Raw genomic sequence first — 23,818 nt, 5'->3', positions numbered from 1 at the left:
CATGCGTGTCTCCCTTCACTACTGGGTGTCAGTCCGGCCTGTGCTCGAGGTGTGGAATCTGGTTGGAGTTTCAATGTGTAGGATCCACTCCTGGGGTTTTGCCGAGATTGAGAACGGTAAGGTAACCGGTTGGCCATGGGGGATGGTATGCCCCAGGAGTTTGGGCACAGCGGGGCGGGGGTAGGGAGAGCGAGTGGGTGGGGGAGTGGAAAAGTCATGGAAGGCTTATGTCTGGTGTTCTTTAGAGTCATTCACCTGCTCCCCCAGGAGGCCACCGAATGGCTTTATCTGGACACGGACAGACCCAGGGTCACAACTGGAATAACCGGTATTCCTGGTAACTGCCTATCAGATCCTGGGGCATTTGGAGGGGAAGTGGGGAAGGGACGCGCAGGTGGGGGCGGGGGCGAGAGGGTGCAGAGGCAGAATGAAGGATGGGGGAGGGAAATGCTTGGGCTGCTTCCTCCTCGCTGCATCTCCAGGAAGGATTTGGGGACCCGAGTTCTGGGCTGGGGGTGGGTCCCTAACTCGCTGCGGGTCCCGACCTTTCCCAGCCTCCGTTTACTCCTCTGGAGAGGGCTCCACTCTGATCTTTGCGCCTCTTCCTGCCCTTTGATTCTGCTGCTTTGAGCGCAGCCCCGCTATGCAGTCCTGGGAAGAAAAAATATTCTCTGCTGCAGGCGGGCCGGAATGGGAAGGCCAGGAAAGGGGCCTCGGCGACACGGATTATATTTATTTAGATACCTCTATTAAAAATGATTTTCATTAAAAAAAAAAAAATCCCCTATCCCCAAGCCCGGGCTGGAGCCGTTCGGCGGCCGCCCTCTCCCGGGAAGGAACGGCCAGGTAGCCGGTGCAACGCGCTTCCCTCCCGCACCTGCCGCTCGGCGTTGCGCACCCGCTCTCCCCGCCGCCCCGCCGGCTCTGCGCGCCGTCGTCCCCTCCCGGCCTCCCCGATCCCTCCCTCGCGGCTTCCCGGGGGCCGGGAAAACCCGGCGAGCGGAGTCCGCCAGGCGCAGGTCCCCGCAGGCCGCGCTGGCTCTTTGCGGCCAGCCGGACGCTAGCGCCCCGGGCGGCGACTCCTCCTGGGCAGGGCGTGGGGGGCGGCACAGGCGCGGGGGCGGCGGGCGCCTGGCCTCGCGCGGCGGGGACGCCCGGGGGCGCTGAAGGGGAGGGGCGGCCCGAGCGGGCGGTGGGAGGGAGCTCCGCCCCCGGCCGGGTATAAGAGCTGGGCCGGGCCCGCCGCGGCGGCGGCGGCGGTGGCGGCGCTGGGGCACCCGGCACGGCTCGGAGGGCCTGCGGAGCCTCCCACCCGCTTCCATAAGGCTTTGCCTTTCCAACTTCAGCTACAGTGTTAGCTAAGTTTGGAAAGAAGACCAAAAGAAGACCCCCCCCGGACCCTTTTCTTTTGTTTTCTGCCCTAGTCTCGTTGGGGTCTTTTTGCACAGGCTGTTGTGTTTTTAGCGGTGCTCTCTGCAGTTCCTTGCACTCCGATTAACAAGCACCTCAGCAAGAGCAGCTCCAGCAGCAGTAGCAGCAGAAGAGCAAGCGGGGGACGCCGGGTGTCATGACCAGGGCAAGAGGGCAAAACGACCAGGGAGGATGCTGTGGTGAGTTGACCGAATGCATGTGGTGGGCGGTGGAGACCAGCAGCTCCACGCAGGTTTTGGAGGACTGTGGCTCAGCTGTAGACTAGAGTGCTTTGTAGCCCATTTGACTCATATTTTGGCGAGGGGCGGGGGCGGGTTGAGGAAGAAACGAATTTCAAGCTGTGGGAAAGGGGCTTGCACACAGGCAAGGATGGCGTAGACTGGGCGGTTTGGATTGCCTTGTTAAAAAAAATGGAGTTAAGGAATGTTGAAACGAGCTTTCTTCACTGTATGTGAAGTTATGCCGTTATTGACCAATAGGTCGTGCTGAATTTAAGTGACTGGTATTAAGTAAACTCGACGCATCGATACCTAGGTGACTTGATAAAATGTACGTGGTTTGTCCCACAAAGTAGTTTTTAATAATCATGTTTAATAAGAGCAAATAAATAAACATTCCAACCTCAGCTCACTCAAGTGAGTAAACATGCTTTTTATTTCCCCCCCGTGTGTCCTTGCAGGATCCGTAGCAAACTTCCTGACCTCTGCAAAATTTCTTCTCTACCTTTGTCATTCTCTCTCTACTTGGGTAAGTGATTCTTACAACAGACTTGCACAATTTCTTGTTTCCTTTCTCTCGGGCCAGTGGTATTAAGTCATCTTCCAGTTTTGTCGTGCAGCTAAAGAAATAAATCATCCAAATACACATGCTTTAACGAACAAGTTATTTTCACCAAAGATATTTTCCCATAAGTGTTAGTAAATGCTATTTAATTATCAGGTTATCATAATTTATGTAGATTGACAACCATCCAAAGACTGGATTGACAATGACAGGAATATTTATGTTGTTTGTAAATTGTATTTTACATTACTAGGCTTAATAAATGGTAATATCTGCTACTAAAAATGGATATGTCGTATACTTTCTATTTCTTCACATTTTAAGATATTTCTTTATTTTCTCCTTTTGGTAAAAGTATAAGTTCCAGCATGCTGCACTACGAAAATACAGTGGAATAGTGGAGTGACTGACTTAGGCTAAAAATAGCATTCTAAGATTAATTTAAATATAATTGACCCCAAGAACAAATATCTGAGTGGTGAAAATTCTAAAATTTTAAAATGTTATCTGTAGGTAGATACTTGTGGGGGCATCTCAGGCTGTCTTAAAAACCGTCATCCAATGAAAATCAGCAACTGATTCATAATTCTCCCTCTGAATTCCTATGTGGTCTTGGAAGAGCCCCAGTGTTTCCTTGGGCCTGGGTGCCTTCATGAGTCCCCCCCCCCCCCCAAAAATAATCCCCAAAAGACACTGGATGTGTATTTAATTAACGATGATTAGAATCTTTAAAATTAAACAATTGTTCTTATTGTTTAAAAGCAGTAAATCTGAGTGTATTCTGTTCATGCCTCATATATGATATTTAATTAAAAAGAACCATAAGTAAGGAGAAGAAATTTTGAGAGTAAGTTTGGTGAATGTTATTTTCTTTTTAAATTTTAAAGTTTAAATTGGAAACTTCTATTGGATCATCTTTAAGACATGAATGCAAACTTGTATGAGGAAATCTGTACCCCTGCCCTTGGGAAATTATTAAGTTAGGTTATCAGCTCTTTAAGAAATAGCAGTTCAAAGATGGTTTTTTAGAAAGGCCAGCTCCTATCGCCCCAGAGGCGGAGACGGGGATGACTCTGCAAATATATGTAAACAAAGTGGAATTGGTGTGTTTGTTTCATTTCCAATAGCTGATGATTCTAAGTAGAAATCTAGTGAAACTACCCTTAATTAATCTAAACCAATGGTTTGTTCTTCTAATTTAATTCAGTACGTATTAAGTATTAAAAAAACCAATAATAAGTGAAAGAGTCTGAAATTCTCCTCTTGTGGTCTGGACCTATCTCTTAGGGGAAGAAAGTGCCTCACTTCCAAATACTGATTAAGTTGAAGGTTTATGTGACCTTTATTAGGTTGGGAGGGTAGATTTGCCAAAAGAGTGGAACTGTGTTGTTCCAGGAGGATTTTTTATTGTCATGTTAAAAGTCCCACAAGAAAAGTGACAGATGTTTACGCCAATCTTACACTAAGTTGAGCAAAGTCTTAACTTGTGGGCAAGTTGGATTAAAAAAATAAAAACGAAAACAGCAACTACAACCATATAAGGTCTAGTGGATTTTTACTTATTTTTCCAAAGGAGTGCAAAAGAATGCTCTCTCGCTCTAGATAATTTTACCTTTTGAGTTTTGTCTCCCATTGGACGTTCTGCCTGATTTTATTACAACAAAATATGTGTGCTTCTGTATATATATATATATACATATGTATACCTATCTGTCTGTGCATTCCTCTGCCAACTCTGCCACATCATGGTTTCCTATACACCAAATGTAGAGGTGTTAGGGTAGAAGGTTGTATCAGGTTAGATTTGTGTAGGGTTGAATGCTTTTTGTTTCTGACTTCATTTCTGCCAGAGAATCAATACATTTAACTCTATACTATCAGATTACAAAGTACTGTAAGAAGTGGATCTTGTCGTCAAGGAGCTTATAATATAATTTAGTATGGGCTTTAAAAAATATACCTAATCACAAAAAGATAACTAACAGTGTAAGGCAGTGGAAAAGGGTGGCCGGTTGTTTATATCTTAAGTCATTATCCTGTGGGCTGTCTCCATTTATCCCCCAGATGTCTGTATGGCTCCAGCCTTACTTCCTCGGGTCTCTGCTCATAGAGGTCTCTGACAACCTCCTGCAAAATGCCACCTTCCTGCCCCACCCTATTTTATTTTTCCTCATAGTCTTTATACCCTGACCTATTCCAAATTTGTCTTTTGGTCTCTGCTCACTGGGATGCAAGCTCCGTGAAAGCATGGGCCTTGGATGTTGTCACTGCTGAATTTCTAGGGCCTGCAATAGTGTTGGGTACATAGTAGCCTCTCAATAAGTCTTAAGTGAATTAATGACTGTGATCATTCATTCACAGATATTCAGCTGGCCTTTGGCTCTCAGTCCGCTGGAGGTAGATGGATATGTAAACAAATCATCAAAGGATGGTGAGAGCACGTGGGAGGGCAGGAAACGGCCATAAGGAAGGAATGGGTGGGCTTGCATTTGGTCAGTGTTTCCTTAGACATTAGCCGATTCTTGGGCTTTGTAAGCGTAGAATCTGTTGCTTCTTAAAGCCTAAACCCTTTGGAAATTGGGGTAATTGGAGCTGTTTTCGTCGTCTCCATCCAGGAAGTGGCCTGCCATACAGGGATAAGCAAGAGAGAAAACATTCACTTAGGAGCACTCGTTTTGATGGGCTGCTCTAGAGGAATCCAAAACAAATTCTTTTGGAAAAAAGATAGGAGTAAAAAAACAAAGAAAGAAGCAATAGTAGTAGAATAATATTTCTTATTTTTCGTGTTAAGAGAGGAAATTCACTCACGGAGGCAGCCTCTCATTTGGGGCATTTATGTATTGTTGTCTTTTGCTTGGAAGCTTTTCAGAGGAATGGAGATTAGGATCAAGTACCTCCCCTTTTCCCATCCCATTTCATTCTCATCAAATGTAAATTTGCTTCTCATGTTAAAGATTGAGAAAACAGCTTAATTTGTTATTCTTATTGATCTCTTTATCTTAATGTATAAACTTGTCTTTTTACTGGTTTCAAACAAATTGTATGTGTATCAAACGTTTTTAATCATTTAGTACAATGGTATTTGAAATTTAAACAATTCCTACTTAAAGTGGAAAACCTTTCTATTATCAAAGCAAACTTAAAAAAAAACGCTGTCTCAGAAATATTAATTATGGTACTGATTAATCCTCAAATTTCTTGAACATTCATGGAACAAATCTAATGTACCAGAACAATATAGTTTATGAATCAGTCTAGTTTTTGTCACTTATTCTCTATTTACTCATTCACAACTGGGATCCACTGCATATCCACTCCTTAGTTGATTCCACAGCTATTTGTTCTGTATCTGCTCTGGGCCGGGTGCTGGGCTGAGGGTTGAGAGGGCAGAAGGTTCTAGAGCTCACATTCCAGGCCATCAAGTGAGAATCAGTCATTCAAACATGGTGCTTCCAGTGCCTGTTTGTTTGTTTTAATGTTTACTTGACCATATCCACCCCTATCCTCCAAGGCCCTAATCTTATGTGACTTTTGAATTGTGTTCTAAATTATGTTCATAATCCTCTGCACCAAGGTTTCTCTACCTTGGCACTATTGACATCTTGGGCTGGATAATTCTTTGTTGTGGGGGACTGTCCTGTGCATTGTAGATGCCAGTGGTACCCACCACCCCACAGCTGTGACAACCCAAAACAGCTGCAGACATTGCCAAGCGATCCCTGGAGGGTAAAATCACCTTCATTTGAGAAATACTGGTCTACATGAAGTGTATTGTAAACAATTGCTACTGTGTACGTGTGTCCATTTAAGTTTTGAATGGATAAGGTTGTTGTCTTTGCTTTATTAAATTTTAAAATCAGTTTACATATCAGGATAATACTTTGCTGCTGATACATTAAATGTATCAGGAAAATGTTACGAGACTTTGGAAAGGACTAGGAGTGTGGTGTGATGTGATACTTCCACATAGGGTCAAATCCATCCCGGGAGTTTAGTTTGTTGTAGTGATTTCCAGGGATGGGCTATAATAGAACTGTTCTGTTTTATGTTAACCTCATAAAGTCAGAGATGGAACCTAAAATCTCTTAAGAAGGTCCATTATAGATTTCTTACATGTTAATTTACCTGACTTATTTAAAAGTTTCTGTTATTCCACATTTTGCACTAATGAATTCCAAAATTCCCTGTATACTCTAGACTAAAGAAATAAGTAGTTTTTTCCCCCCTTTCAAAACCCATCTGTATTGTGTTAAAATAACTACTTGCTTATACATTTATTTCTGACATCTTCATTCATGTGGTACCAGAATTTCCCCATATTAATTTCATCTTTCTGACTGCCCTCCTATTTTATGACTTTGAAATTTATTTGTCAAATAGAGCATAGATTTTAGAATTTTAGAGGTAAAAGAAATTTTAGAGATCATATAGTCCATTCTTATAATTTTACAAATTGGGAAACTGGCTTCTTCTTGACTTTCAAGGCATACTAATGTTTGTGAACTATACTGTAGTTTCATTCTGGTTCAGTAGCAAACTCCTTTATGCCTCTTAAATCAGGATAGTAAATTCCAGGCCTGGGTGGAAACCTAACACAAAAGGAAACAGGTTTTGTCTCAAAAAACCTTCTTGAGTCTGGAAACTGCGTTTTGTCTAGAATGATAAGGAGTATATGTGTTTCATTAATATCATGCTTTTTCGAGTTTACTTAGTAATTGGGCAAGAATATTTTCCATTGTGCCAGGGTGAACAGTTTTAACACCTGACCAGTATTCAATTTGTAGAGGAATTGTTGACTTTGAAATTCACGTGAGGTAGCCGGAAAGTGACCTTTTGATAAGGAAACAACTTCCTGAGTATAATTGACTAGAAACTAAAAGTATTTCATCAAAACATTTTCTCTTCTCTTCTTATTCAAGGGAGATCGGATGTGGCACTTTGCAGTGTCTGTGTTCCTGGTAGAGCTCTATGGAAACAGCCTCCTCTTGACTGCAGTCTATGGGCTGGTGGTGGCAGGGTCTGTCCTGGTCCTAGGAGCCATCATTGGCGACTGGGTGGATAAGAATGCTAGACTTAAAGGTGAGTGGTGTTATAACTAAGCTTTTGTGTTCCTGGGACCAGAGCCTGCACTAGAGAGAAACCACTGTGACTAACCCAGTGCGCGTCTGCATGCCACACCTTAGTGATGGGCTGCTGGGTGGCAGCACCTCTACATGGAGGGTCCTGGGGCTCTTGTACACAGTTGGGATGCCAAGATATTGAGCTTATGGATTTTTTATTTGTGTCTTTGGCTATTCATAAATTCCAGATGTTAATGATTAGCCTTAGCACTTTTCTGAGAACCATGTTAAACATTAAACGCTTGCTTAACTCTGGCATCTTTTCTAACCAGGACTTGCGCTGGAGTCCGTTTAGTATGATGTTCCTGGGTCAGCTTTACCATCTGTCCTCTGGGTTACTGTATTTCATATAGAGGGGTGTGTAGGGGAGTTGAAAACCAGAGATTCAAGAGACAATATGTGAGTCTAAATCACAGAGAGCCAAATTATAAATTTTTTTTGGTAAGGAAGATTGGCCCTGAGCTAACGTCTGTTGCCAATCTTCCTCTTTTTGCTTGAGGAAGATTGTTGCTGAGCTAACATCTGTGCCACTCTTCCTCTATTTTGTATATGGGATGCCGTCACAGCATGGCTTGATGAGCAGAGCCATCAAGCCTGGGATCTGAACCTGTGAACCCCAGGCCACCAAAGCGGAGCATGTGAACTTAACCACTGTGCCACTGGGCTAGCCCCCAAATTATAAATTTTTGAGGCAAAAGAAGAAATTATGATTTATTGACGTTTATTCTAGAGCATTAGTACTGAAATGATTAAGTTTTGTATAGGAAACAGAGAAAGTGATTGAGCCGTTCAGTTATTCAGCATATAAGAGCAATGTGGATAATAATAATTCAGGGCAAAATTTTCCTGAATTGCTCAGTTGATAATGCCAAGACCTGGCCATGTCTTTCTCAGACACTGGGGAGAGATGGAGGTATTAGTTTTTTTCAGTGCAGGATGACTGCCTCTGGATAGAGAGCAACTGGATTATCTAATTCTAGGACTTGATGCTATTAGTAAGATGATCAAGATGGACATTTTTCTCTTTTGAGAATGGATAGACCAAAATACAAATAGAAAACAGTTTTGTATCCTAGAAAAAAATTCCTAGTTATTTACATCATTATACATAGGAACATAGGAATATTATACATAGAGACCTTTAGCCTTATGATTGTTGAGCACTGAAATCATAGGTTAGGAAAGAATGTTGAGTTGGATAAAGAGGAGTGTAGTGGGAGAGCAATCTCCCACTTATCCTATGTAATCAACACATATGTCACCCTCCATGAAAATCTTCTCTGATGTCTCTAGGCTGAGTTAACCCTTTCTTCCTCTGGGCTCCCGTGAGGCTTTGTTAATACCTCTGCTCTTGCACTTATACTCTTACGATTATGTGTTCACATGTCTGTCCTTCCTCTGGTCTGTGGGGTCCTGAAAGCTAAGAACCTCATTCAGTTGATATTTAATTCTTGTGCGCTGAAAGAATGAGTTATATGTTGGGATTTCAGAAAGCAGTTTGTTTTGTCTTGAGGCTTTGATATGACCGTCCAAGCCAGAATGAGCCATACTGTCCTTGAAGACAAGAGCTGTAATTATACCTTACATATATAACTCTCTGTATTTTTCAAAGTGCTTTCGTAAATATTTTATTTGAGCATTATAATGACCCCGAGCATCATAATGACCCTCCCTAATAAAGTAAGGAAGGCAGGTATGTATTATTATCCTAATCTTATAGACACAGACATAAGAGACATTAGCTCTCCTGTCCTAGATTGTCTACCCTAGGGAGTGGCAGAGAAAAGACTACAAGGTGTCCTTACCTGGTATACTTACCTGTCCTTACTCCAGCACCTTTTTCTACATGTGCCTCACTCTGAGAAAGTAGGCATTTTCTGTGAGGGAAGGTGTAGCTTAGAATTTCATAGCAATGGCACATAGCATTAATATGCTAAAAGGAACACACTTCTGCTTTATTCTTGGCAGATTTTTACGTGTCTTTCCTATTTATCCACACCCTCTTCTCTCACCAGATTCAGCCTACCGTGTAGGAGGTTGTGGATTCCATGACCTCTTCTTGAACCTCCTCTGTAACCTCCTCCATGTTCTTATTTTAGCTTAAGCAACAAGAGCTGAGAGATGAGTCTTGTCTATGTAATACAGTTCTGTTCATGACAGTAAACTTTCGAGACAATAAACTAAATGAAAATGTGGTCATTCGTTGAATGGCTTCAAGTGACAGAGAAAAAATTGTGGGTCCTTCATCATTGTAGCTGCAGGTTTTACTGGTCTGGTGTGATCTGCTGGGTCCTACTGGAAATAGTTGAGGCAAGATTTATTTCAGGTGTGTTTTTTTTTTGTAGTAATTTGCATATGCATTAATATAGTAGAGCAATGATGTGTGGATCAAAACAGCTCCATTGAGATATTTTGGTGTAGTGAAAACTTTATTTCTCCCTCTGTACAGTGGCCCAGACTTCGCTGGTGGTACAGAATGTTTCAGTCATCCTGTGTGGAATCATCCTGATGATGGTTTTCTTACATAAAGATGAGCTTCTGACCATGTACCATGGATGGGTTCTTGTAAGTTCTCAGTGAGATTCTTGTTTTTTTGGTGAGGACGATTGGCCTTGAGCTAACATCCCTTGCCAATCTTCCTTTTTTTGCTTGAGAAAGATTGTTGCTGAGCTAACATCTGTGCCAGTCTTCCTCTATTTTATATGTGGGACACCACCATAGCATGGCTTGATGAGCAGTGTGTAGGTCCATGCCTGGGATCTGAACCCGTGAACCTCAGGCTGCTGAAGCAGGGTGTGTGAACTTAACCACTACGCCACCAGAAGATTGAACATCTGGTGGTGATAAAAGATGAAAACCCTTTGAGGCTAGGGAGTGTCTTTTTGCCAATGGGACCTTTTAATATTGGTCTCTGTGTCTACTTTAATATCCCCTACAGATTTTGTTTTGTTTTGTTTTTGGCTTTTTGCCCATAATAAGGCACTCATTAACTATTGTTTGAATTTAAATTTTGTCCTATTGGGTTTTTTTCCTATTTGTTTTTTAAGGCATTTCTAAGAGTTTATTATATAATTCAGTTGTTAGTTTTCAGTTCATTAGTATTAACCTATAATTTGTCCACATTGTATGAGAAAGGTTATCCATATACATATTAATCAATCGTGCTTGTGTTCCTCCAATAATTGGTATTTCTCTTTGGGGACATGGACTAGGTAACTTGTCACACTGTGATTTCATGATAGCTTGATGGAAATAGGAGAGAGATGGGGTGTGGTGGAAAACAATGGATTTGATGTCGCTATCGAATCTTCTTATGTATATTTGGATTGATATTGTAGAGTTTCAAAGCCAGGAGGACAGTAGAAATCTTTTGGTCTATTCCCTTTGTTTTGTTGATGAAAAAACTAAGACAAAGTGATGTTAGCTGATCACCATTGTCATGCTACTAGAAAGCATTGGAACTCGGACTTAAATACAAGTCTTCTCACTTCCCCTTTGTTGTTTTTTCCAAAGGAGATATTTCTGGGGAAAATTAAAAACTACCCTTATGTTAACACTTTATGATAACAGTGTCACGTAAATGTGCATGTGACCACTGTAATTTTTGTATTATGTGTACTACAGATGATACAGATTAGGAAGATATTATGCCCTTTAACTTGACCACTGGTATTTATTGTTTCATGTCTACAAAGTAAAATATTTCTTATGATTTATGAAATGAAATTAAAATCAAAAGTATGCCACCAAAGACAATGTTAATCTACTTTGTAGCGTGAGGTAGGTATGGTGTTGTAAAACTGACATTTTAACTCAACTTTGACCTGTAATTCCTTAGACTTCCTGCTATATCTTGATCATCACTATTGCAAACATTGCAAATTTGGCCAGTACTGCGACTGGAATCACAATCCAGAGGGATTGGATTGTTGTTGTTGCAGGAGAAGACAGAAGCAAGTTAGCAGGTAATTTGGTTTTCTCTTTTCAACTAAGTGTATTATATTAGGATTCAGTTTAAATCAGTGGTAATAAATGAGGCTTAAACCTTTTTTTTTCTGGGTATTTTTTAAGAACAATAAACTGAAACCACAGTTTACCACATTATCTTACCACATTATCAGTCTCTGTGCAAAGATTTATCTCACTGTTATGAAGTTAATATATAGGGTAGTGAACTTCTCTTTTATTCTATGCAAACTTGGCAAATTGAAGAACATTTCTTTTGAGTTTTCTTTCTTTCGAGTTTTCTTTCTTTCTTTCTTTCGTTATTTTGTTCTCTCTTTCTCTCTCCTTCCTTTCCTTCCTTCTTCTATTAACTGTTTCTAAATGTTTACTTACTACTTAGAACAGTGGAAATCTGACATGGGATTTTATCAGTCATACTATGGGTATTATTACCAGTACTTACTGGTCATATTGTGGATATTATTTTTCTCCAAACCAAATGGAAACAACTTAATTCTAGGAGAGACTCTAGAAGTTAACTTCTTCAACTTTAAAGTTATAATCTATGACTTTTATTACATTATACATGATGTAGTATCATTGCTGTTATGAATACTAAAGAAATAGAGGACTGAATATGGTTTTTAAGAAGCTTATGATCTTAGTTGTCCATTGGAAACATGTACAAGAGGCCAAAGAAAGACTGAAGAATGTTTACAAGGCAACATGTCCTATTACATCAATGTTACTTGGGCTCAGAATAACCTACCTCACTCAATATTCCCTACCTGCCCCCATCAGCGCACACACACAAATGGGATTGATAATTACCAAGGGTAAAGGAGGAAGGCTATCCCTATCTACCAAACAGATCAGCTGAATCAACTCTGCTGGTCATTGAGATAATGAGAATCACAAACACATTGCCCAACCATCCCGACAGACAAGAAAACCGTTCCTGATGTCTTAAATAGCTTATCCCAGGACACAGAAAACAAGATTAGGCGGTGGGGTAAGCAAGCAACTTTGACTGGATTGTGTGGTTAAAAAAAGATAGAGGAGAGATGGTAAGAAAAAGGGAACAAAATTTATGAAAGGTCTAAATGAAGATAAAGAAGAATTTGCTTAAATCATCACTTTGTGGCAGCAGTATTATAATTGAGATAGAAATACCACAGTGGGCCTGCCCCGTGGCTTAGCAGTTAAGTGTGCGCACTCTGCTGCTGGCGGCCTGGGTTCGGATCCCCAGCGCGCACAGACGCACCGCTTCTCTGGCTATGCTGGGGCTGCGTCCCACATATAGCAGCTGGAGGGATGTGCAGCTGTGACATGCAACTATCTGCTGGGGCTTTGGGGGAAAAATAAATAAATAAAATTAAAATAACTGTTTAAAAAAAAAAAAAAGAAATACCACAGTGATTTTAGAGGACTGTGTGTGTAGGATGAGTTTAGCCCCGTGAATCTTTGCTGCAGGAAATTCTCTCTGGAGCTAAAGTAGTGATTCCCATTAATTTTTCTTCCTGTGATCATTTACTAATAGGAAATAATTCCATATCTCTTTTTGTCACATTGAACTATAGGATAAGGCTTTGTCCCTTTTTCGTGTTTTTTTCCTTGTTCTCTTACTTTTTCTTTTTAACATACTATTTTAAGTATGTAATACATGTCCATGTTTTAAAATTCAAAAGGTAAAAAAGGATATATTTTGAAAATAGATCACATATATATCTGTTGGAATATATTTGGGGAAAAAAGTTGGCTTTTAAAATGATTTTCATTCTCTTATCTGAATTTCTCATTTTGACTGTAAAGTCTGTACAGTATGTAAAAAAAAAAAAGTCCTAAGTAAGAGAAAGTTACTCAGAATCCTTAATTTGGTCTGAATACATAAATAAAAAATAAAAAAAAAGATTCCACGTAACCTTGTGGGATCTTTCTATGAAGTGATGACCCAGAATAACAACAAGAATACGAGTGGCCATTTCTCAGCTGTCCTTTATATTAGGAACTATTGCAGAGTGGAAGAATCTAGGCCAGCCAGTCTATTTTCTAACCTCCTGGAGTTTCTCAGGTGTGAGAAGTGAGGCAAGCTGCCTGTGGCACTCTTGTCCACCGTGAGTTAGCTTTTTGTGAGTGGTGCTCTTTCGTGTGCAGCCGGTCACACGGGTTAGCAGCCTCGTGAAGGAAAACCTTCATGTTGTCTTTCCTCAAGTTTTGACCTCAGCGTTTGTTACAAAATTAGTTAAAAACCATGCTTCAAAACAGGATACAGAAACTTCCTTAGTTCTGAGGGTCAGCACGGGGTCTAACCATGGGTTCTTGGTGCCATTTCTGCTATAAGGCAGAGTTACAGAACAGAAAAAAGAGAGGATGAGGGAAAAATAGAAGAGAGAAGGGGAAGAGCACATGTGGAAGGGACTCCAGCTGCTGCCTTGGGTGCCGCTGAGGTTGCGACTCTGTCCACAGATGCACCTGCTCCAGTCGGGAATAATTTGTGTTTGTGCAGGCTGATTTTTGAGGTTGGCGGCAAAGGCTAATAGAAACCCAAGCAGGGGACTGGCCGGGGCCTGAACCTGTGTGTGTGTGTGTGTGTGTGGATGTGTGTGAAGGGGAAGGGTGTGTGCATACAGAGGAAAGGTTGTCAGCTGGATGCTAATTGCTCCCATTCCCTTTTCCCAGTGTTTCTCGATTTCAGAGCAGGTTTGAAAATTGGAAATTATATCACCGAGGGTAAAGAACAGGAGAAATTTTCCCTGAAAGGTTAAAAAGTTTTAGAATTTCAGTGGCATCAGGCCAAAATATAGCTGTTACCATCTGGTTTAGACAGCTCCAGAAAAGGTCTTGTTTTCCCCCAGAAATATTGTTAATTAATCTGTTAACTGATTTGGCTAGGTACTTGACTGAGTGTTTTATTAAAACATTCTCTTGAGCCATGACCCTTAGGCTATCAAATCTTGAAACTCATTTCCTTTTCCTAGACTTTTTATTCCATCTCCTGTTTTCTTTCTTTCCCTCTTTTGTTTGTTAATCACTCTTTATTAACAGCTTCTGAGGTTTTTCTCATCCACAGTTCTAAAGAAACATCTGCTGGTTAGCTTGATCAAGTATGGCAGATAAATTTCTTGTTTGAACTCTATTGACTAAAAATTGATTTGGTATTTGAGGTAGACAAACCTGCTAGCTGCTATTTGTTCAGCAAATCTGATTTTTATTATTATTCCATGAGATGTAATATAGCCTTTATAATAGCAAGTAGTTATTTAATGTCATGTTCTGTGCCACAGCTGTAGCTGAAAACAGTTAAATTGGAATTAAATGAGCACACATTTGTGTGTTTGCATAAGAATAAATATAAATTTGTGAAAAGGGTATGTTTGCACATTCAGAGGACTGATTCTTCTGCCTGTTACCAGGAAAATGATTAGGTCTTTTTCAAAAATTATTATTTAATTCATTCTGATTCAGAAAAATACAAGCTGTTTTCTGACACTACATTACACTTAAACATTATTAACTTCCTAAATATAATATAAAAGATAGAAATCGGCGTTAGGAAGCTTCATGAGCACTTGAAAGCTGAGGTTGTAAAAGAGTAACAAATCATTTTAACTGAAGTAAGTTGCTTGTTGTTCTAGGGCTTTCAGATCCAAGTGTATATTTTCATTAGTACTTGATTTTTGGATTCAAATTACTGAGTTTTTTGGATCAATTCTGCATTTCTCTGTTAGCATATGAGTTGGAAACTGATCAGTGGGGGGCAGATGGAAGTTAGTGAAGCCCCTGCAAAAATGGTCACGTGTAAGATCGATGAAAACTGCCTTTGCCTCTCAAGGGAAAGGTGAAGTATGTCAAAGTTCTCCTGTTATCATACAAGCATTTATACTCATAGGACTAATGGGAAGGTAATTTAGGACCAGGAAGAACTAGAGAAGGAATAAAGGCAATTGTCTGTTAATGTACTTATTAGTCATGTATTCCTTTTCCCTTAAGGTGCCGCACATGATTGATAAGGACTTGTCTCGTTAATTTTCACTCTGTTCTGTGAGATAGAGAATGAGAAAGTAGTTGTTTTCTTGACTTTCTCTTCTTGATTCATTTTGTCCTCCACTCTAACTCAGCTATATGTTCCCATGGTCATGCCTTGGACCTTGCCATCACACTAAATCCTCCCCTTCCAGAACCTCAATCTTAGGCATCCATGTCTTGAACTGCCACCTCCTATCTTTCCAGCTCACTCTTCCTGGTACCCCAGCCCCAACAATCCTCCAACCTGGATGGCACCTACAAGTCATTGATTCTACTACCTTGTCACTGTTCATGACCCCTCTTGTCTCCCTTGGAGCTTAAATTCCAAGTTCAGTCGTTCTGACCACATGATTGCCTCCTAGCATATACTCTCAGCTCACTTGGCCTCCTCTCCTTTTGTCACTTGCCTGTTATAAGACCCTGGGTAAATCCAACTCTCCACAGTAGAACATGGCTGGAGAAAAATGCACAACGTTGCTCACTGTTCTCACTTAAAGTTCCTGACCGCTGGGTTCAAGCTAGCTCTTTCATGCTGCCAGATGATCATACTATTTTCTCTGGTCTCTTCCTTCTTCCACTTTCCTGAAGTACTATGTCTCACTTTCTCCTTATTCCTCATGCATTCAATACCTCCTCTCTTATCCTCACTTTCACTGATGACCTTGCTTTGTATTTTACTGAGAAAATGGAAGAAATGGGAAGAGAGCTTCCATGTGCTCCTACCATCGCATCACTACTTCCTACCTGAAACCGTAGACGTGGCCTACACTCTTGTTACCACTGATGAATTCTTTGTGCTCCTATGTAAGAACAACTCTTGCACTTGTGCAGTAGACTCAGATTTCAACCCTTCTTATCTACTGTATCATTCCCAGCAGCATGTAAACATGCTATAATTTTGCTCTTCTTAAAAATCCGTGTCTTTACCCCTCTACCACCCTATTTCTTTGTTCTCCTTTTCAGCAAAACTTAACAAAAAGAGATGTCTGTGCTCACTCTTTCCAGTTCCTTTCCGTGGTCAGGGCTTTGCTTTCCATAATGCCAGGGGGCAACATTCACATTGTGAATCCAGGCGGTGCCGCTCACTTAAAATATAATATAAACGGTGGCCCCTGGAGTTGGCACCAGTCTCTTAAACCAACTTTCAGTCAGGCATTTGCCCTTACTGCTCTACCGGACTACTCTCTTTGAGGTCCCCGGTACCATCCATGTGAGCAGTCTAGAGCTTCTTCTCAGTGCTCATCTTTCTTGACCTTCAGTAGTACTTGCCCGCTGATTACTCCTTCCTCTTTGAAACACTCCTACCTCTTGGCATCTAGGACAACACTCTCTCCTGACTTTTCTCCTCTTTTGCTAGTTCCTCCTCATCTTTCTGACTCAACGCTGGCCTGCCCAGCACTCAGTCCTCAGACCTTGTCTCTTCTCTGTCTATACTCTCTCCCTTGGTGATCTCGTCCAGTCTCATTGCTTTAAAAATCAACCAGCTGACTTCCAAATCTGGCGCACACTTCTTCCCTCAACTCCAGGCTCATATTTAACTGACTGCCTGATGTGCAAGCCTCTTGAATGTCAGCGGGCCTATCAAAATCAGCATCTCTAGAACCAAACGCTTGTTCTTCTGACCAACCTGATTCTTCTGAAGTCTTTCCTTTCTCAGTAAGCAGCAACTCTGTCCTTCCAATAGTTGCTCAGGAAAACAACTTTAGAGTCATCCTTAATTCTTTTCTTTCTCTCATACTCCATATCTAATCTGCTTGCAAATCTTTCTGATTCTACCTTTAAAATATATTCAGTATCTTTTTCTCCATTTCCATTGTTACTGTAGTGGTTCGTGCTCCCATCATCTCCCCTGTGTCTATTTGTCTCTGCTCTTGTCCTCCACCCCTCTCACCCTCACTCTAGAGTCTTTTCTCAACACAGCAGCCAAAATGAACCTTTAAAACTATAAGTCCGACTATACCACCTCTCTGTTCATAAGCTTCCAAAGGCTTCCTGACTCACTCGGTGTAAAAGTTGAAGTCCATGTAATGTTCACGAGATCCTATGTGATTGGGCAACTCTGTCCTCTCTCTCTGACCTCACTCCCTTCCTCACCTCGCTTCCTCACTCTGCTCCAGCCCTACTGGCTTTCTTGCTGTTCCTCTAACGCTGGGCCTGCTCCTCCTGCCCCAGGACTTTTGTACTTCCCTTGGTCTGGAATTCTCTTTTCACTGACATCCACATGACTCACTCATTTGCCTCATACCACCTCATGTCTTTATTTTGATGCTCTCATTTTTTCAGTGAATCCTTCCCTGATCTCACCATATTTAAAAGTGAAATTTCCTCTTTCCCCTGAGCACTCTCTATGCCCTTTTTCTGCTTTGTTTTTTACCATAATATTTAATGAACATCTGACATTCTGTATATTTATATGCTTGTTGATTTATTTGTCTTTCTCTTCCCATGAGAATGTAAACTCCGTGAAGAAGGGGAAGGATATTCTTCGTTTTCGTTATTGTGCCAGAATGGCTCCTAACATAATAGGCATTTAATAAATGTTTGTTGAAAAAAATGAATGTAGAGTCACTATTGTATTCATTTTAAAAGCTGATGTTAGACTAATTTATACATTCCCGAGAGAAGCACAATTTGAGGCAAATTTAATGTGACTTGCTCCAAACAACAAATGATTTTCTAACAAAATGGTTTACTCACAGAGAGCTTTTAGAAACTTACCTGTTAGGAATCTACACTCTTGGTTTATGAGTTTGTGTTATGTAAGTGGGTAGTCTCTCTTTGATAGGTTTGCACACTTTTCTGCCTCTTTCACCTATGTCTGTAGATATGAATGCTACAATACGAAGGATTGACCAGTTAACCAACATCTTGGCCCCCATGGCTGTTGGCCAGATTATGACGTTTGGCTCCACTGTCATTGGCTGTGGTTTCATTTCGGGATGGAATTTGGTGTCCATGTGTGTGGAGTACTTTCTGCTCTGGAAGGTGTATCAGAAAACGCCTGCTCTAGCTGTGAAAGCTGCGCTTAAAGTAGAGGAAGCTGAATTAAAACAGCTGAATTTACACAAAGGTAAACTCAGCACAATGATTAATCCATTTATTCTGATGTTCAGACCTTAAGTGTTGGTGAAGACCAAAACTATTTTGAATTTATGTCAGGTTTTAATACCATGGCAGGCCTGCGTGATATCACTTGGGTTGGTGAGTCAAAACCCAGGCTTTTGAGGGTCTGAGGAACAACTCTGGGTTGAACTTACAGGGGTTGGAATGGGACCCCTGGCCTTTTTCCTTAATGTGAGTAGTAGACACAGAGGGACAATTAATTGAGGGATGGCTGGGTAAAGTTCAGCCATAGGAATGGGGAAAACAGTGGGAAAAAGGAGAACAAGAGAATTCCTAGGAGTCTATCAAGAGGGGAATTACATGGTCATTTGTAGGCCGTATGTAGGACAGTGGAGGGGGGTGAGGACATGAAGGTGGGCATTTCCCAAGAAGAGAAGAGGTTGGGCTTCTGGGAAAATGGGATCTTAACAGGGCTCCAGAAAATAAGATACTGTGTTTTCCCAGACAATTATTATATTTTGTCTGATGAGTGTCCCTATTATTTACTTTGGTAGGAGTATAATTTCTGAGAGAGAGAGAGAGAGGGAGATGTATCAATAGTATTTTGTTTATTTAACATAAATGCTACTTGAAGATTGTTCCTTGGCTGGAATTCTTAGATTATTCAAAGGAAATACATATTATATTGTAGAAGCCAAGGGTACCCGTGGAAGAGGGAAAGAAGAAAAGAAAAAATACTGAATAAGGCAATTGGCTGTTTTTTCCCATGAAATAGTGGTGTCTTTTGTTAACAGAAACTGAGCCAAAACCCCTGGAGGGAACTCATTTAATGGGTGAGAAAGAGCCTGACATCCATGAACTTGAACGTGGGCAGGAGCAGAGCTGTGCCTCCCAGCTGGCTGAGCCCTTCCGCACCTTCCGAGATGGATGGATCTCCTATTACAACCAGCGGGTGTTTCTGGCGGGCATGGGTCTTTCCTTCCTCTATATGACTGTCCTGGGCTTTGATTGTATCACCACGGGGTACGCCTACACTCAGGGGCTGAGTGGGTCCACCCTCAGTATTTTGATGGGCGCATCAGCCATAACTGGAATAACGGGAACTGTGGCTTTCACTTGGCTCCGTCGGAAATGTGGCCTGGTTCGGACTGGTCTGATCTCAGGATTTGCACAGCTTTCCTGTTTGATCTTGTGTGTGATCTCCGTGTTCATGCCTGGAAGCCCTTTGGACTTGTCTGTTTCTCCTTTTCAAGATATCCGTTCTAGGTTCATTCAAGCAGAGCCACTGACCACAACTACAAAAATACCTGAAATCTTTACAACTGAAATGTACACGTCAAATGGGTCTGATCCTGCTAGTGTTGTCCCAGAGATGAGTCTTAAATCTGAGCCCATTATCTCTGTCAGTCTGCTGTTCGCAGGCGTCATTGCTGCTAGAGTCGGTAAGGCATCTCTTTTTGTATATTAACGAACTAAAGCGTCTTTTTGCAGTGTGGGTTCAGAGAATTCAACAGTAAATGATCTGAAATAGTCTCTGAATGTTAACTTAAGCAAAATCCACTATTTATCCTTATGTATAATTCAGTCTTATTATAAAATTTTCATTTTATAGTTTAAAAAACTATATTTGTGTGTATGTGCCTATAAGTATATTTTCTTAAAACATGTTTAGGGCTTGAAAATTTTTCTAAATGGGTATCTTAAGTATTACTCTTTAAAGATTTTATTTTTTCCCCCCAAAGCCCCAGTGGATAGTTGTATGTCGTAGCTGCACATCCTTCTAGTTGCTGTATGTGGGACTCGGCCTCAGGATGAACGGAGAAGTGGTGCCTCGATGCGAACCCGGGATCCGAACCCGGGCCACCAGCATCGCAGCGCGCGCACTTAACCACCAAGCCACAGGGCCGGCCCAGTATTACTCTTTTAATGTAATTTTTTTTGTGTGTGTGAGGAAGATCAGCCCTGAGCTAACATCCGTGCTAATCCTCCTCTTTTTGCTGAGGAAGACCGGCTCTGAGCTAACATCTATTGCCAGTCCTCCTCCTTTTTTTCCCCAAAGTCCCAGTAGATAGTTGTATGTCATAGTTGCACATCCTTCTAGTTGTTGTATGTGGGACACGGCCTCAGCATGGCCGGAGAAGCGGTGCATCGGTGTGCGCCCGGGATCCAAACCCTGGGCCGCCAGTAGCGGAGCGCACGCACTTAACTGCTAAGCCACGGGGCCAGCCCCTCTTTTAATGTAATTTAATTAATTTTTTAAAAAGATATTAACTCTAATAATTATACTAACATTTAGTAACTTAGAATCTTTATATTGCTATAACTCTACCAAAAGGATTATAATTTAGAGAATATTTCTATGGGACAAGGTAAAAAAGATAGTTTTTGGTTTAAATAAAAAAAAGACACGGTAGTTAGAAAAAAAAATCCTTGAAAGGTCCTCTCTAGCTGATGTGTATTTATTGTATACTTTGCCAAACACATGTATTTTATAGCCCTGGAAGGAAACACAATGTCAAGACTTCTTACAAAGCGAAATTTAAGTAATCATTAATAGAGTACTAATGAATTATCTCTACTTCAATTCGTTCTTGAAACCATATTTATCTCGTGATACAAAGCAGTTCATTCATTTATCAAAGACATTAATATTCAAGCAAGACAGCTTTATTGCAGGGGCTTTAGAACCCAAGCAGTAAATGTAATAGTGGTTTCAAGTTTCTTTACACTTTAACCACAACAATATATTAGGTCCATTCATTTTAAACTTTAAAAATACTGTACTTATAATAGGATTTATTAAGTCCCTGAAATCAGAGTTTTGCTTTTTTGTAGTCTGAATAATCACAGAAAAACAGAAGTAAGTTTGTAGATGTTGTCTCATGGCTGTAAAAATCATTTCTTGAAGTCACTAATAACCCAATATTTATTAATGAAAAATAATTCTCTAAGGTAAGGCTATGATGAATATATATATAGGACTTTAAGGTAATAGGGGTAAAATGTGTGTTTTGCACGTCAACAGATTTAGATCTATAAATCTGAAATGTAAAGCTGTAAATTAAACGGCAATCTTTAACAAATATCTTTTATTATAGGTCTTTGGTCCTTTGATTTAACTGTGACACAGTTGCTGCAAGAAAATGTAATTGAATCTGAAAGAGGCATTATAAATGGTGTACAGAACTCCATGAACTATCTTCTCGATCTTCTGCATTTCATCATGGTCATCCTGGCTCCGAATCCTGAAGCTTTTGGCTTGCTCGTATTGATTTCAGTCTCCTTTGTGGCAATGGGCCACATCATGTATTTCCGATTTGCCCAGAAAAGTCTGGGCGACCAGCTTTTTGTCTGTGGTTCTGATGTAAGAGAAGTTACGGATGAAAATCAAACTAATACATCTGTTGTGTGAGACAGTTGAACTGCTGCTGCCCCTGTTACTAGATTATAGCGAGCACATGTGCTTATTGTGTACTTCAGAATTTCAGTAAATGGCTGGGTGTTTCTTGTTTTACCACAGCTATACCTTGAGGGCTAAAAGCTGTTTAGGAAACCTAAGTCAGCAGTAACGAGCTGGCTAATTTCCCTTACATTTAAGGATGGGAAAAGAATCAGAAAAGAAAAACTCAATTTCAATATGGAGACTAAACTGGCAATACTGATTTTCCCTATTTTTCATGAGTAGATAAAATTTTACAGAAGAGAGTGGTTAGTCATGTGAATTAAGGTACTCTTTGGCAGATATTTATGATCTGTACCAGAATTCAGATATGTCAGTTTTCTCTAAAACTCACTCTTGTTCAAATCTAGCTAATGTACTTTTTTTTGGTATCTTATTCTCAGTTATGTTAAAAAATCAAATTCTGCTCCAAGTATGAAGATTGAAGTTTGATAACCAGTATTATCCTTATTAATCCTATTGATCTTAAGGGATTTATATCTGTGTGGAAAAACAAAATATGTAACTAGAATTCTCTAAAAGGGTTGATGGTTTAACGTTAGAAAGCACCTTCATATTTTTATTATCAGGGCAAAGTATTGTATTGAGCATATGTAGCACTTCATAAAATGGCTATCATGTAAGCTGCAGGTAGAAGCGAAGCTGTAAATTTGTAACACAGTGAATGTCTGATGACTTCAAATATGCCAGTAGTTTGTCCATGGAAACTAGAAGCTCAGAGTCACACAGAAGGCCAAGATGCAAATTTAACTCACGCCACTGCCATTAACGGTCTCTGTCTCAATATGAGGGAGTTAGCTTCCAGCCTCGCAGGTGAAATGTAGAAAGCAAGCCCAGGCTTGGAAAGGTTTTGTTTCATAAATCATTTGATTTTACTTGGAACACGCTGGGGTAGAGAATTTTCACTTTTACTGTTTTGTACCCAGGAGTTATTTTTACGTAGTTGTAGAGCAAGACTGTTCATAAATGTATCCCTTTCAAATGTCTGAGAAGAATGGAGGGAAAAAAAAAAGACTTTTGTATATATTTAAAAAAACTGTTTTACAAGTCATTTTGCCATGTGCCAGTACCACCGTGGTACTTTGCCTTAACTGTTCATGCACTTTCATGGAGACTGCAATACGTTGCTATGAGCACTTTCTTTATTCTTGAGGTTTAATCTTTTTCTTCTTTCTATAATATGACAAAATGATTTGCTATTGTTGTAAATCTTTGTGAAATATTTCTGTATAAAAACGTTTAAAAAATCTTGATTTCTTTTTCCTGAATTGTGTTCCCCATTTATTTCATATTGCTTTTGTTACAGAACATCTGTTTTGGATAATGAATTTTTTTCTCTATAAAAGGCTACAGTTTCATAATCATAATTTTTAGTGCTATATCCCTGTTCATGTGTCTCGTTTATGGTGGTTTGGACAAAAATGTGGTAAACATGAGGCCCATACTCATTCTTTGACCTTGAAGAAGTCACATTAACCTCTCTGAGTTCTATTTTCTCTTCTGTAAGTTGGACACAATACTATAAAACCAACCCTGCTTTACCTCATGACTTTCCTGATTGAGTCAAATAAGTCGTGTGGAAGCGCTTTGTGGATTATAAAATGAGGTAGTAGTATTACTAGAAGTTGGATCTAACCAATGACAGAGTTAAAGACAGATTCCTGCTGATGGCCCAGAGAGAGGAGACCCTCATTCTGTATTCAGCAAATGTTTGCTGAATACTTGATCTATGTCCCAAACTGATTGGTCCTGGGGATGCAGATTTGGCTCAGACATGGTTGATCAGAGGCTCCTTTTCTTTCCCCTAAAATTGGGAGCTCTAGAACTTTTGGCATCACCCTGTAGCTACTGATCTGCTCATGCCTTTGAGCAGATGGTAGATGCCGCTGTTAGGTTTGGCTGCTGTCTTGTACAGGTCATCCGCGCCCTCCCACAGGGGTCGAGCTGGGGTTGGAGATCTGCCCTGAGTGTTTGCAGCTGTAATTGAAGG

The 23,818-nt window shown here is 40.6% G+C and overlaps 1 protein-coding gene across 1 annotated transcript; it reads left to right on the top strand.

Annotated features, from left to right (window-relative positions):
• The first annotated feature begins 1,256 nt into the window (after positions 1 to 1,256).
• On the top strand, positions 1,257 to 23,081 carry SLC40A1 (solute carrier family 40 member 1). The gene is made up of 8 exons (XM_004426725.3): positions 1,257 to 1,610; positions 2,111 to 2,178; positions 7,134 to 7,293; positions 9,784 to 9,899; positions 11,173 to 11,299; positions 18,130 to 18,375; positions 19,163 to 19,810; positions 21,467 to 23,081. Exons 1-8 carry the CDS (start codon positions 1,568 to 1,570, stop codon positions 21,778 to 21,780), a joined length of 1,722 nt encoding a protein of 573 aa, XP_004426782.1. The 5' UTR covers positions 1,257 to 1,567; the 3' UTR covers positions 21,781 to 23,081.
• Positions 23,082 to 23,818: the final 737 nt, after the last annotated feature.

Source organism: Ceratotherium simum, chromosome 9 (genome assembly GCF_057802395.1).
Source record: "Ceratotherium simum simum isolate JZ-2026a chromosome 9, ASM5780239v1, whole genome shotgun sequence".
Lineage (NCBI taxonomy): Eukaryota > Metazoa > Chordata > Mammalia > Perissodactyla > Rhinocerotidae > Ceratotherium > Ceratotherium simum.
Note: the sequence above shows the minus strand (reverse complement) of the source record. Positions and strands in the feature narration are given on the sequence as shown.